This window comes from Sciurus vulgaris (assembly GCF_902686455.1).
Source record: "Sciurus vulgaris genome assembly, chromosome: 16".
NCBI lineage: Eukaryota > Metazoa > Chordata > Mammalia > Rodentia > Sciuridae > Sciurus > Sciurus vulgaris.
Window position 1 is genome coordinate 843,451 of NC_136477.1, and position 12,918 is coordinate 856,368.

Sequence of the window (12,918 nt, forward strand, 5' to 3'; positions counted from 1 at the left end):
TGCTCAAATCCGCTCGTGGCGGCAGCTCTCGCCTTGGTGGCCCCTGCATGCAAATGAGCCGACCCGGGCCTTTGCCCAGGGGTCCTCTCCTCTGTGCCCTTGTGGCTGTCCTCATGCAGGTAGAAGCCTGCTGAGTCTGAGAGGCCAGACTCTGCCTGTCCACCACCCCCTAGCAGGAGGGGCTCCTGTCCTGGCAGAGGGGCTTCCGGAATGCCCACCTTTGCCAGCAGAATGCCCCTGGGCCCTCTGTCCTGTATGTGGTCCATGCACACACCTCCACTCAAGACACACTCTCTGGGAGAGGTCACTCCTCTGGTCCCCAGCGAACCAGACCATGCCAAGCCCCCAGGATACCTTCCTGGGTGTCAGTGAGGTTATAACCCCAGGCTATCACTGAAGGCCCTTCCAGGTGACCCCGGCCTGCCTCGGCTACCACCTGGGGCAGGTCCCTGTCTTCCTCCTGGGCCAGCCGAGGGCCTTCAAATGGAACATCTGTGGTTGAGTCAGGGGACAAGAACTCAAGCCCAGAACACCAGGAACTGGCTGGCTGAGCTCCCCAGAGGACAGAGAGCCTTGTCCTGGTAGGTGGGACAGGACAGCTCCCAGGAGGGAAAGCAGCCTTGGACAGGCAGTCAAGGGAAGGCCGCTCAGGCAGAGGGCGGGCAGTGTGGCCTGCAGGAAGCGGGCAAGGAGGGAGCTCTGGGGCCACATGACAAACCCTGCACACACCAGAGGCTGTGGTCGCCTGTCCCTCTGCCATCCCGGCCCTGCTGGCGTGCAGGTCAGGTCTCTGCTCTCTGGCTCTCCTGTGAGGAGTTTGGATAGTTCCTCACACAGGGATCTTCTGGAGTCCAAATGCTCTTGGCTCCCAGACTGGAGCTCCCCAGCCTTGCACTCGACCAGTGAAGCAAACCTGGAGAGGTAGAACCTGCTGGACACCACTGGCCCTTTCCAGCTGCACCTGGGGACAGGGTACCTTCCACAAGTACAGAGTCTGGCCAAAAAGCCTGTGGCAGGAATGAGAGAAGTAGATGACAGGCCTCCAGTTTCTCCAGGAAAGGGAGTGGCCCCTCTGAGCTCCCTGAACAGGAGAGCTGGACACGGGGGCTCTTGCCCAAGCTGTGCCCTCCACCAGGACCACCTTTCCCCTCCTGCTCACCAGTGTGTGCCCTGTGTGGACTTACGTGCTGTTGGCCTGGATCCTGAGGAGTCCAAGCATTCTTAGGGCTCTAGTGGGCATTGCTGTACACTCTAGAGGGGGAATGGGCTCCAGGTTCAGAGAGCGGATGTGAGCAGAGGACGCTGCGGACCTCAGTCCGCTGGACTCCAAAGTGCTCAGAGTTGGCCGGGTCAGATTCAGGACTTTTGTGACCAGTTGGTGTTTGAACCCGTGGTAAGGGCGCGCCTGGCACCTCTTCTTGGCACAGGGTGGGGCTCTGCAGAGAGCCTGCTGCAATACTGGAGGGGCCGGAGCCCCGTGTCCCCGTCCCCGCGGTCGGCAACGGTGGCCCCGGACAACCTCCGCAGAGTTGGGGCGGCTGCAGCGGGACCCTGGGGACCCAGCAGAACGACGCGGGCCGACTCGCGGTCTGGCTGGGGCGAGGCGCGGCGGGGGCTGGGGTCCCCCGCCCAGCCCCGCGCAGCCCGGCGTGGCGGGAGGGGGCGCCCGCGGCCCGGCCCGCGCTCGGGCGGGACAAAGGCCGGAGTCGGCCCCTCCCCGACGGGCCGCGAGTCTGCGCGCGGCCGGGTCCGTGCCCGGGGCCGCCCGGCGCCGCGCCCCGCCGCCGCCTGGCTTCTCGGCGGCCGAGGTCGCGCGCGCGGAGGCGGGGCAGCGGGATCTCCAAGCGCGCCGCGCGCTCCGCCCGCTCGGCAGCGGCGGAGGAGGCGGAGACGCGGGCAGGCGGCGGCCGGAGAGCGCGGCGGCCGGACCGGGGCCATGGCGCCCGCGCAGCGCCCGCTGCTGCCGCTGCTGCTGCTGCTGCTGCCGCTGCCGCCGCCTCCGCCCTACGCGCGCGCTGAGGACGCCCGCGCCAACGCGGACCGCTACGCCGTGTACTGGAACCGTAGCAACCCGAGGTGAGCGCCGCGCCGGGACCCCGGCCCCAAAGCCGGCCGGCTGGCCGGCCTCCCCGAGGCCACAGCCCCGCGCCCCGCGCTGTCGCTGGGTGGGCGCGCAGGGGCCCCGGGGAGTGCCGGCCCCCGGAGTTCGGGAGACTCGCGCGCCTGGCGCAGCCCCCCCAGGGCTCCCTGCTCCCGGACAGACTCGCGTTTTGTAGAGCGCCCACGTCTTCCAGAGTTTGGGGAGCCCCTCTGGCACTCTCTGGAGCCGGGCAGCCCTCGAGTTCGCTCCCCAGGCTTGTGGGACCCCCTAATCCACTTGCTTCTCTGGGGGTCCCCCGAGATCTGAGGAGTTGGTGGGGTTCCCTTGGGACCTTGGCACCCAGCTGTCCCAGGAGGCTGGAGACTGTGGCCATAGGGTGAGGGGTGTGGGGTCTGTCCTGTGGGAGGTGCCCAGATGAACTTGGGGAAGTTGGAATGTCCCTGCCTACCTCATGTTCACTCCACCGGGGGACCTAGTCCTGGGTTTGTGGGGACAGGGAGACTGAAGGACCAGAGGGGCTAGGGCTCAGTCTGGGAGGTGCACTGGGGTAATGTCCTTCATCCTCTTGACACTGAGGGGAAACTGAGGTGCAGAGGGGCTGGCTCAAGGTCAAGATGAGGGGACCTGAGCTGGGGCTGGAGGGGCTGCTGGGTGCCCAGCCTGCCACACCCAGAGGAGGAGCCCATCCGCCGCTGCTCAGTCCCAGGTCCCCAGTCCGTGCTGAGCTATGAGCACCATTTGGAGAATGACAGCAGCCCTTGTTAGTCCGAGCGAGAAAAGTTTCCTGGCCACCAAACTGGTCCTGGACATCCACAGAACCCCTGGGCGGCTGGTCTCCGTGGCCAGAAGGAACTGGGGTCTGCGGGGCCAGGGCTTCAGGGCTCCCAGGCCTGGTAGTCAGCCTCAGCATCTCGGGCGGCTCAAGGCTGGCCGGGCTGCACGTGGGGGGCTTCCCTGCTCCGCGCCCCTCTGCCTCCGGCCACCTTCTCTCCATGTTCCGGCTGCTTCCCGTGCAGCCAGGCTGCCCTCCTGAGGGGCTGTGTCCTGTTGTCCCAAACCTGGGGTGGAAAGTTGCATACAGAGCCTTCTCGAGGCAGGCTCTGGGAAGAGGGCAGCCCGCGTCCTGCCCTGGGGCCGGCAACATGCTCGGACCTACCCAGCCCCTGCAGGGCCGTGGGGTCGGGCCCCGGGCTCCAGGGCAGGGACGGGGCCCCAGAGCTTGTCCTCGCTGCGCCACACGTGGGTTTGATTAAGGCTCTTCCCTGTCGCTGGCCGCACGGGAGCCCGAGAGCCGGGCTTCCCGGCCCAAGTTTTTGGTTTCAGCTCCGGAATCTCCGTCCCGGCACGGCCTGTCCTTTGTTCTGGCGAACACTGGAGGAACCGGAATGGGAAGGAAGGGTGTCAGGGCTGCCCCACTGTCCCCACCTGCTGCAGGGCCAAGGGCTGTGGGCTGGACCACTGGCCAGGGGACAGAGGTGGCACCTTGGTGCCTGCCACAGTGCCTGGGGCCGGCCTGTTGGCCACCTCCTGTTGCTGTGTGACCCGACAACCCCAGGGGGACAGCCTGGCAGTCAGAACAGAGCTCTGGAGCATGGGGTGTCCTCGGCTCCTCTTCCTGCCGTGGCATTCAGGTTGCTGCTGACCTTGCCCAGCACCATGCTGTGGGGCCCGGGAACTGCATGGCCACCTCGCCCAAGAAGCCCGGATTTGTCTAGATTGGGGCTTTGTCGTCGACACTGGGTGTCCAGGGGTGACTGCAGAGAGCCTGCTTGTGAGTGAGGGGCTAGCAGGCTCACCACGAAAGGTGGCCTTGGCCTCGGCAGCCCAGGGACCCAGGGATGGGCATGTCAGCCTGGGGAGACCAGCAGAGCCCGGTGGGAGGGACCAGGGTGGTGTCTGAGCAGAGATGGGTGACACTGGCCGGAGACTGTGTGGGAGATGCCCGTCCCCAAGCCAGAGGGGCACACAAAAGGCATGATGAGCAGGGCAGCAGAGGGGAGGCCGCACGTTCCACGGGGGACAGACAGCATGTGGCCACTGGGGGATGGAAAGGGGGACCCACAGGTCTGGGCCATCCACTGGCCACCCCCGCATCTGTGTCCCCAAGTCACGTCCTGCTGTGAAGCGTCCATTCTGTGCACACACAGCGTGGAGGTCATGGAGGGAGCCCCACGCCTTGCTACTCAGCTGCCGCAGGGTAGGGCCATGATGGCCTGCATCCCCACTGTGCCGGTCCCCACCTGGACTGGGCCCCCTTGAGCCGGCCGCTGGGCATTTCCAGTTGGGCTGAACTGGGCAGGGGTCCCTGGCTTCCTTGGACTGGCGGCCCCCTGCCCTGGCCACGGCACTTGTGCACGCTGGTGGCTGTGCTTGTTCAGCGCTGCTGTGGCCGTGTGCCTGTCCACGGTGCACAAGTGTCCTGGGGCCCCAGGCAGTGTGTGTCAGAGTGGGCACACTCATGTCCATGTGGCAGAGCGCTGCGGGAGTCTCCACGCACAGGCCACCCGGCTCCGGTGTGTTTGCACACATGCCTGCATGATTGTGCACCGAGTGTGTGCTTGCACAGAAGGCCTGCTGCGGGCTGCCCGGACGTATGTGTGGAGCACGCCTGTGGCCGCAGAGCACTCCTGGGGGACAGCTCCGGCTGCCCAGGGCTTCCAGTGTGGACGGCCAGCCCAGAATGGTCCACAGCGATGACCTTGCCACTTGCTTCTGTTCCCCTGGGGATGGGAAAAGGGCCACTGGAGCCCAGAGCAGGCATCACACAGGACCCCCACTGTCCACTCAAACCCCCACCTTCTGATGAGGCTATTTTATGCATCTTGTGTGGACAGGAGGTACCAATTCGGGAGCAGGGCCCTCCAGTGGGCACCTGCCCCAGTATATGTAACTGTGCCCTTGTAGTGTGGGCAGCAAGGAGCTTCCCTCCTGGACACCCAGGTGGCAGAATAGCAGTGTGGGCCAGGGCCTGACCCCCTAGGGACAGCCTTTCCCAGTGGTGGAGGTGACCGGTGTCTCCACTGTGCCTCTGGCTTTGAAGGGGGCCGTGCCTTGCTGGCTGCCTATGGGTTTTGTTCTGTTTGCAAAGGCTCTTCCACCAGCCTGGGGAGGCCTGGGCAGCCAGTCGATGGGCCGGGGGCACCTGGGGCCGGGGAGGGGACTTCGAGGCCGTGGTGCTGGCGTGTGGACTCAAGGCTCGGACCCCGTCCCTCCTCTCAGGAAGTGGGTGGCACAGGCCCGCAGCCTGGCCTGGGCATGAGCCGAGGCTCAGGGGCCCCTGCAAAGAGGGAAACTGAGGCCATGCCCACAGTCCAGAGCCAGGCTTCTGGCGTGCACCATGCCTGAGCCTGCAGCTGGCCCCTGTCCACAGCAAGAGCAACCCCAAAGCAGTGTCCCTGCTACGGGCAGGGTCTTGCTGCCCTGTCCTGGGTCTACCCCTCCCCTGCCTGGCCTTGCCTCCATCAGTGTCGTGGCATCTGCCCTCAGGCCCTGCCACCCACAGCCCTGGCCCCTCAATGATGAGGAAACCCCTGTCCAGGGCTCCTCAGCCTCTGGGCCAGTTGCTGACACAGTGGCACCTCGTCACTGGCGCTGGGGGCCAGGCAGGGGCACCATCTGCCTCCTACCTCCTATGCCCAGTGGCTGTCCCCTTGAGGGTTGGCAGGGGCCTCTCACGGGTCTCTTAGGGTCATGGGTGGAGGTGGATGCTGCTCCTGGACAGCAGGTGCCTCCAAGGGACCTGGGAGGTGGCATTTGTATGGGACCGGTGGCTTCTTCGCCCAATCTGGACGAGGGTGCAGGACCCCATGCCAGGGGCAGGTCTCCCCCCAGGGACCCAGGCATGGCTAGCCTCACCCCACTGTAGCTCTGCACACGCCTAGGCTGCCCTCCTGGCCCCTGGTGCCCCACTGCACAGACAAAGCAGTCCTAAGGGAGGCCAACTCGTCCATGCAGGACCAGACCACCAGGGCTGCCTCTTCGTCTGGTCTAGCTGAGGAGGGCACAGGGAGGGGGCCGAGGACAGCCACCCTCTCTGGACCATGCCTGTGCCCCATCTAGCCTTACCTTCCTTTCCTGTGGCCCTGGGGTGGGCATGGCCCCACGCTGGGCTTCAGAGCCCTGTCTGCCAGCTCACTGGGCCATCTGGGCACCCGCAGTGTGCCTGGACCCAGCAGAAAGATGGTGATGGCCACTGAGAGCTGGAGAGGCAGAGCCCAAGACCCACCTGGTACCAAGTGGGAAGGGGCCCACCCCCAGGGTCCAACTGCTGACCTCACCCGTGCCTCAGTGTCCAGGCTGGCATGCAGCCTGGCACACCCCCACCCGTTGGGGCGAGCTCCTCATTAGTGGCTCTCTGTGAGCACCTAGTGACACCACAGTTCCAATTGGAGTTAACTAGCTGCAGGCCAGGTGGTTGCTGGGAGGCGCGGGCAGCGCGGGGGTGGCCAGGGAGCCCTGGTGGGCACCTGGAGGTGGGCAGCAGCAGGAGGGGCTGTGGGCCAGGGGAGGCATGTGAGAGGAGGCTGTCTCGCTCTCACAGTGGGATTTGGGGGCAGGGCCCCTCCTCACGCTGGTGCCACCCTGGCTCCGTGCCAGCTTGGATCCGGGAGTGCCGACACAGCAGGGCTGTCCCTATTTTGACCCGTGGCCGGAGGGGTGGCAGAGAGGCAGACAGGCACACAAGGGGTGTGGGTTGGGTTCTGAGTGTGGAGGAGAAATGAACGGCTCTGGGTCAGCAGGCAGTGCACTGACCGTCAGTGGACTCGGCAGCCAGGAGCCTTATAGGCCCCCGCCGTGGCCCCAAGAGGCCCCAGCACCCAACCTCCAGGACAGCAGGGCCATCTGGGTCTGCCGAGATGTCCCCTTAGGCAAACAAAGCCAGGTCAGGGCTGCGTCGGACACCGACCTGGGGGACATGACCTGGAGTGGGCCTCCCGCTCACCTTCCAGATCCCACCCAGAAGGGTCTTGCCAGAAGCCAGACTCCTTCCAGCTGTGGATGGTCGCAGGATGGGACAGGCAGGGGGGAAGACTGAGGGCCAGGGGGTGGGGAATGCGTCCAGCACCTCCACCTCCGTGCCCTTGTGGGGCCTCGTGCCTGCCGGGGAGGGTGGGCACTGGGTCGCTGGTGCCATTGGCTGGTGAACAGTAGGGCTCTCGCTGGGGCCAGGAAGGAGCAGATGGACCTAAGAAGCCTGGAGCCACGATCCCGTGGCTTCGCCTGTGTCCGCAGGACTAGAGCAGGTGGTGGAGGAGACCCCTAAGCCCGCGGGGCCGAGGCTGTGCAGGAGCCACTGGGCCTCCCACTGCAGAGAGGAGACCCAGCCTCTCAGAAACTGAACCTCGGGACCCAGGGGGCCGGACCCTCACCCTGCTCCCGAGGCCCAGCCTACCCCATCCGGGGACCTGTTCTGCACCCTGGCCTTGGCTGGCTCACGGAGGGGACGGTGGGGGACGGTGGGCCTGGTGAGCTGCCCCTGGGCGAATTCAGCAGTGTGAGGAGGGGCCGCAGGGACCAGGCCCTCTGCCTCCCTGCCTGAGACTCTCCAGCTGCGCCATGGGACCCGGTGAGGAAGCTCCTGCCCTCCTGGTTCCCCTCCAGGCCCCGACCCTAAGCCTGACCGGCACCAGCGCTGTGTCCAGGGCGGCAGGGGGGCCAGTGTGGCTGAGTCTGCAGTCCCCAGGAGCCTCCATGCCAGCTACTGCGCCCGGCACGGGGTCTGTGCGGGCTCCTTGTGGGGTGGCCCAGCGGTGGTGGGGCTGGGAGCGCATTGCCGCCTCCCGCTCGGCCGGCTGGGCCTCGGTGTCCCGGGCTGTGCAGCCCTCCCCAGGCCGCAGCCAGCAGCTCTTATGTGTTAACGAGTCCCTCCTGGGGCCCAGGGGAGCCCTCCAGGAGATCTGAGCCTCGCTGCGTAGCCCAGGCGCTGGTGGCAGCGCTCTCCCAGCCTCCTCCGTGACCTCCATCCTCCAGGAACAGCTGGGCCAGTGTGCTCCCTGGAAGAAGGGGCACTGCTGCGGGTGGACAGGTGGGGCTGGGCTGTCCAGGGCACTGCTGACCCTGGGGGCCAAGAGAGGGGTGGGTCTCTGTACTCCAGCCTCACCCCTGCAGGGAAACTGAGGCTGGAGTGTGCACCCCTGTCCCATCCCAGCCACCCTCCTTGGCAGGTGGAAGTGAGGGGTGCAGAGAGTAGGCAGGGGCACCTGGAGGAGCCTGTTGCGGGAGAGGGAGAGTCCAGGCGCCCCGGTCTGCTCACCTGGAGGCGACCCGGGCAGCAGGACCCGACGTTCCCTCCCGAGGGCCCCTGTGGCCAGCCGGGTGCCCTGGCCTTCCCCAGCACGAGCCCCGCCTCCGCCGAGGAAGGCGCGGCCGGCCGGCAGCAGGGGCGAGCCAGGCGGGGAGGTGGGCGCTGGCTGCAGCGGCCCTGGCCTGGCCGTGCCACCTGCTCGCTGGCCGCGCAGGTTCCAGGCGGGCGGCGGCGGCGGCTACACGGTGGAGGTGAGCATCAACGACTACCTGGACATCTACTGCCCGCACTACGGCGCCCCGCTGCCGCCGGCCGAGCGCATGGAGCACTACGTGCTGTACATGGTGAACGGCGAGGGCCACGCCTCCTGCGACCACCGCCAGCGCGGCTTCAAGCGCTGGGAGTGCAACCGGCCGGCCGCGCCCGGGGGGCCGCTCCGGTTCTCGGAGAAGTTCCAGCTCTTCACGCCCTTCTCGCTGGGCTTCGAGTTCCGGCCGGGGCAGGAGTACTACTACATCTGTGAGTGGCCGGCGGGGGAGGCCGCGGGGAGGCCGGGAGGCCGGCAGGGGAGGCCGGGGGCGGGGCGGACAGCCAGCGGGGAGGCCGAAGGAGCCGGGCTGGCCTCCCGCGGCCGGCCCGTCCCCAGGGGCCGTCCTCAGGGGCCGTCCTCAGCCTGGGATCCACTCAGCCGCTCAGGGTGGTGGGCACCCTGTGGGAGGACGGGCGCCTGCCCCGGCCATCGCTGTGTCCAGCCAGACATCACAAGGCCCTTTCCCCTTCTCTGCTCTACTTGGATCCTCTGCCTTTTAATTCTGGAAAGAAGCAGGTGGGGAGGGAGCAGAGGTGTTTAAATTAAGTCCCGTAATATAAGAAAAATCACATTTTTCTTTCCGAGACGGGAGTTTCATAAAGATAATTATTGCAATTATTCACCCTATCTCGGTGACGAATGTTACTATTTTCACGTGTCTTTTATCTTCCTCTCCAGAGGGAGGAGCTTCTGGGGTCTGGCAGAGGTGCTGACCAGGCTGAGGGGCACAGCGGAGTCCAGGGGACCCACACTGGCCACTCCCCTGGGGGCCAGCCTCCTCTTCGCCCCTGTGACTCCTGGCTGAGCAGCACAGACCCTGAGGCCAAGGAAGAGGCAGCCCTGCGGGGGCTTCTGCCTCTCTGTGCCCTGGTCCGTCCCCAGGGGTCACTGGCCTTCATCTCAAATGCAAAGAGTGGCCCCCAGGCTGTGCTGGCGGTGCCTGCTTAGCATGAGCATGATCCCTGTTCTGTCCCCAGCCCCACAAAAAAGAAAAGTAGAAACAGAGAAGAGCAGCTCCCAGCATACCTGCTGTGTGCTGGCAGCAGCCCCCACAGGGGACTTGACCACAGCACCCAGGGAACAGCGGGGGGAGCCTGCTCGAGTATTTGGCTATACCGGTTTTTTTGCTGACTGACTGAAAGCGAGAGTATTAGTGTCCATCATTTTTGAACTTCACCCTGTGCTGGTCGGGGATGAGGCCCAGGGAACCAGGACACAGACGGCCTCAGCCTCTGGGATCAGGGCAGAGCCAGCAGCTCCCAAAGGTCTGCAGGACTGCTGGGAAATGGGCATTGTGCCTGGGGTTTTGATGTACCACTAGGAGTTTTGTGAATGACTCCCCGACCTGGGGTCAGGGGCGACACAGCCCCAGGAGGTCTCAGGAATCTAGAGCCCGCTGCCCTGCAAGCCTGTCTCTTCTCTTCCAGCTGCCACACCTCCTAATGCTGTGGACCGGCCCTGTCTGCGACTGAAGGTTTATGTGCGGCCCACTAGTAAGTGCTTAGGGGGCCGGGCAGGACCCAGGTTCCCTCCACCCTGTGTCCTCAACCCACAGGACCAAAGAGCTCGGGTGGGGGTGGGCACAACACAGCCCTGGGAGTCCTGTGGCCTCAAATGTGGCAGGCAGGTCCTGCCCCACGCCTCAGTTTCCCCATCTGCAAACATTTCAGACCTTGGAGGGAGAAGGTCGCAGTCCATGGCCAGGCCCCCCTGATGGTGCTGTCTCCTGTGTCCCCAGACGAGACCCTGTACGAGGCGCCCGAGCCCATCTTCACCAGTAACAGCTCCTGCAGCGGCCTGGCCCGCTGCCGCCTCTTCCTGAGCACCGTCCCTCTGCTCTGGACCCTCCTGGGCTCCTAGTCCTGGCCTGAAGGACGCCAGCCCTCCTTGGACGGCCCACCTGGACTGCCTGACCTCGGCCCTCCCGCCCGGCCGCGGCCGCTCGAGACCAAATAGAGACGCTGCTTCTCCCTCCGTGGTGCTGCCTGCAGGAGGGGCTGGCCAGGGTCCCCGATGCCCACAGGGGACCGGGCGCGGGCACAGCCCCCGACTGAGCCATCTCTGCAGGGTGCCCGGGCTCCCGGGCCCCTTGGGCCACTTTCTGTTTCAGCGTGTTTCCTGGTTGAGTCAGAAGGACTGGAGTTTCTAATTAATTATGGCTGCTCCCGCCAGCCACCCGGGGAGGAACGCGGAACCTACGGGCGGGTCCCTGACCCTGGGGAGAACCCAGGGCACCAGGTCTGGTCACCCCTCCACTCTGCACCCCATTTGCTGGGTCCTGGCAGAGCTGCCCCCACGGCGCCCCGTTCCCTGGACCAGTGAGTCTGAGCCGGAAGGGGTGCGTGGTGCAAACCCCCACCATGGCCCAGGGGCTCAGCCCCCCGCTCCTGGTGGCCAGTCCGTGGAGCCCCGGCCCACTCCAGGGTCACAACCTGCCACAGGAGGACCCCACCAGGCCTGCTCCACCTGGCGGGACCCTCTTCAAGGCTGAGAGCGTGCTGTACTTCTGTAAATAGAGCCAGCAAGTGTATACTGTGATTTATTTTTAATGTATTCTGGAGGGTGGACCGAAAACCCTTTTTTTTTCAGCCCTTTGTTGGGGTCTTTTATTTTGGTGGGGGGGTGGGGGGACTTTTTAGAATAGAAGCAACACTTGGCAATAAGCTCATTTTGTCTGTGGAACCCCCCACCCCAACTCTTCGACTTAATAATGTTTCTAAGGGAAAAAATGGACGGAACAGAGGGGGACCACTACCAAAAACGGCAGCCCCTCCCCAAAGACAATTCAATGAAGAAACGAGGCGTTTGTATGGATTTCGTATTTCTACCCGCCTTTCCTGACTGTGTTTTATATATATTATATATAAATATATATTGTGTGCGGCTGCCGGAGGCCGGCTCGGTGGCCCTGGGGCAGGGGCGCGGGTGCTGCCAGCCCTGGAGCTGGCGCTGGGCGCCCCTCCCCCAACACTGACTTTGGATTCTGTATTTTTTTATAATAAAATGCATAAACCCTCGAGGCGTGTCTGGGGCTGTGGACCCTGCGGAGTGCGTTGCACTGGGGGCTGGGGGGGGGGGTCTGAAGTTGCCAGGGAGACGGAGGGGGGGGCATCCTGACATCGGGGCCCACGGGGCCCCAAGGGAACTGGCCGTCACTGGAGGCCGGGGCTCCCGTGGCTGTGGGGGCCGCCCTGGGAGTGAGCATTTTTGTGGGGAGCCATGGCCTTCAGAGGCGCCTTTGGACCTCAGCTTCCTCTCTGGGAAATGGGAACCACCACCTGCCCTCTGGGGCAGCTGGGTGGACAGAGGACTCGCGCCTGGCCGGCTCCATGCGGCAGGGGTCTGTGCGTGCCGGAAGCCCGGGCATTCCCTGGCGCTAGACCGGTCTCAGAATCTGTTGGGACTCTGCAGCACCTCCGAGGCTGGCCTTCAGGTTGTGACTCGGTCTCCCTGCCAGCCCAGGCCGGCTGGGCGTCTGCAGTCTCAAACCCCCTTCTCACCTTGCCGAAGGCAAGCCCCAGACTGGGAATGGAGGCGCAGCGGCTCCGGCCGGCAGGTGACCCGGCCGAGGGGCCTGCGTCCCACCCGCCGGGAGGACAGCTTCTTCGGCACAATGAGCTGAGGGAACACTCTGCCCATTAATTCAGCGGCGCTGGGTCGCGACAGGGCCTGCCTCCTAATGAGGCCAAGCTCGGCACAAAGGGCCCTGTGTGCACTGCCCTGCCCAGCCTCACCGGGAGCACAGACACCACCCACACGGAGGCCCGGTGGAGGCCCAGGGACCCCCAGCCCACAGAGGAGGACCCCAGGCTCAGAGGAGCCAGACACCCAGCCGGGACGCCCAGCCTCACACAGGGCGATGCAGGGTCACGGCAGCTGCACGTCACCAACAGCAGATTTGCTGATAGTCACGGCCCGCCCGTCCGTCCCTGTGCGGCGATTTCCTGGGTTCCAGCACAGCCAGACTTGGCCTCCAGTTCTCTAATTCCAGAACATTCCCTCACCCCGGAAGGAGGCCGTCCCCACGAGCAGCCCGTCCCCCCAGCCCTGCACCCACAGCTCCACCTCCATCTCTGGACTCCTGTCCTGGACATGCCTGTCACTGGTCACCACTGGCCTGGGCATCTGCTGTCACTGAGCACCAGGTCCTCAGGTCCGTCCACACTGCAGTGGTTACCTTGCTCCTGCCCCGGTCGAGGATGCTCAGGGGGTAGACCACAGCTCGTGCCCCTGTCCGTCCACCCGTGAACCTGGGCTGTGTCC

General features: G+C 65.3%; 1 protein-coding gene across 2 annotated transcripts; it reads left to right on the forward strand.

Moving 5' to 3' along the window:
• Window positions 1–1,272: 1,272 nt before the first annotated feature.
• EFNA2 (ephrin A2) lies at window positions 1,273–11,570 on the forward strand. 2 transcript variants are annotated; one of them, XM_079114883.1, is made up of 4 exons: window positions 1,273–2,076; window positions 8,560–8,864; window positions 10,083–10,148; window positions 10,326–10,468. In XM_079114883.1, the coding sequence occupies exons 1-4, from the start codon at window positions 1,937–1,939 to the stop codon at window positions 10,367–10,369; spliced, it is 555 nt and encodes a 184-aa protein (XP_078971009.1). In that variant the 5' UTR covers window positions 1,273–1,936; the 3' UTR covers window positions 10,370–10,468. The 2 variants fall into 2 exon arrangements, with proteins under 2 accessions (XP_078971009.1, XP_078971008.1); XM_079114882.1 differs by having other exon boundaries at window positions 1,704–2,076; window positions 10,394–11,570.
• The last annotated feature ends 1,348 nt before the right edge of the window (window positions 11,571–12,918 follow it).

Bases quoted from the DNA above. Each gene is read 5' to 3' on its own strand.
- EFNA2 (XM_079114882.1), top strand. From the start codon at position 1,937: ATGGCGCCCGCGCAGCGCCCGCTGCTGCCGCTGCTGCTGCTGCTGCTG. The intron at 2,077-8,559 runs GTGAGCGCCGCG...CTGGCCGCGCAG, and splicing joins TGGAACCGTAGCAACCCGAG to GTTCCAGGCGGGCGGCGGCG. The intron at 10,149-10,393 runs GTAAGTGCTTAG...CTGTGTCCCCAG, and splicing joins GGTTTATGTGCGGCCCACTA to ACGAGACCCTGTACGAGGCG.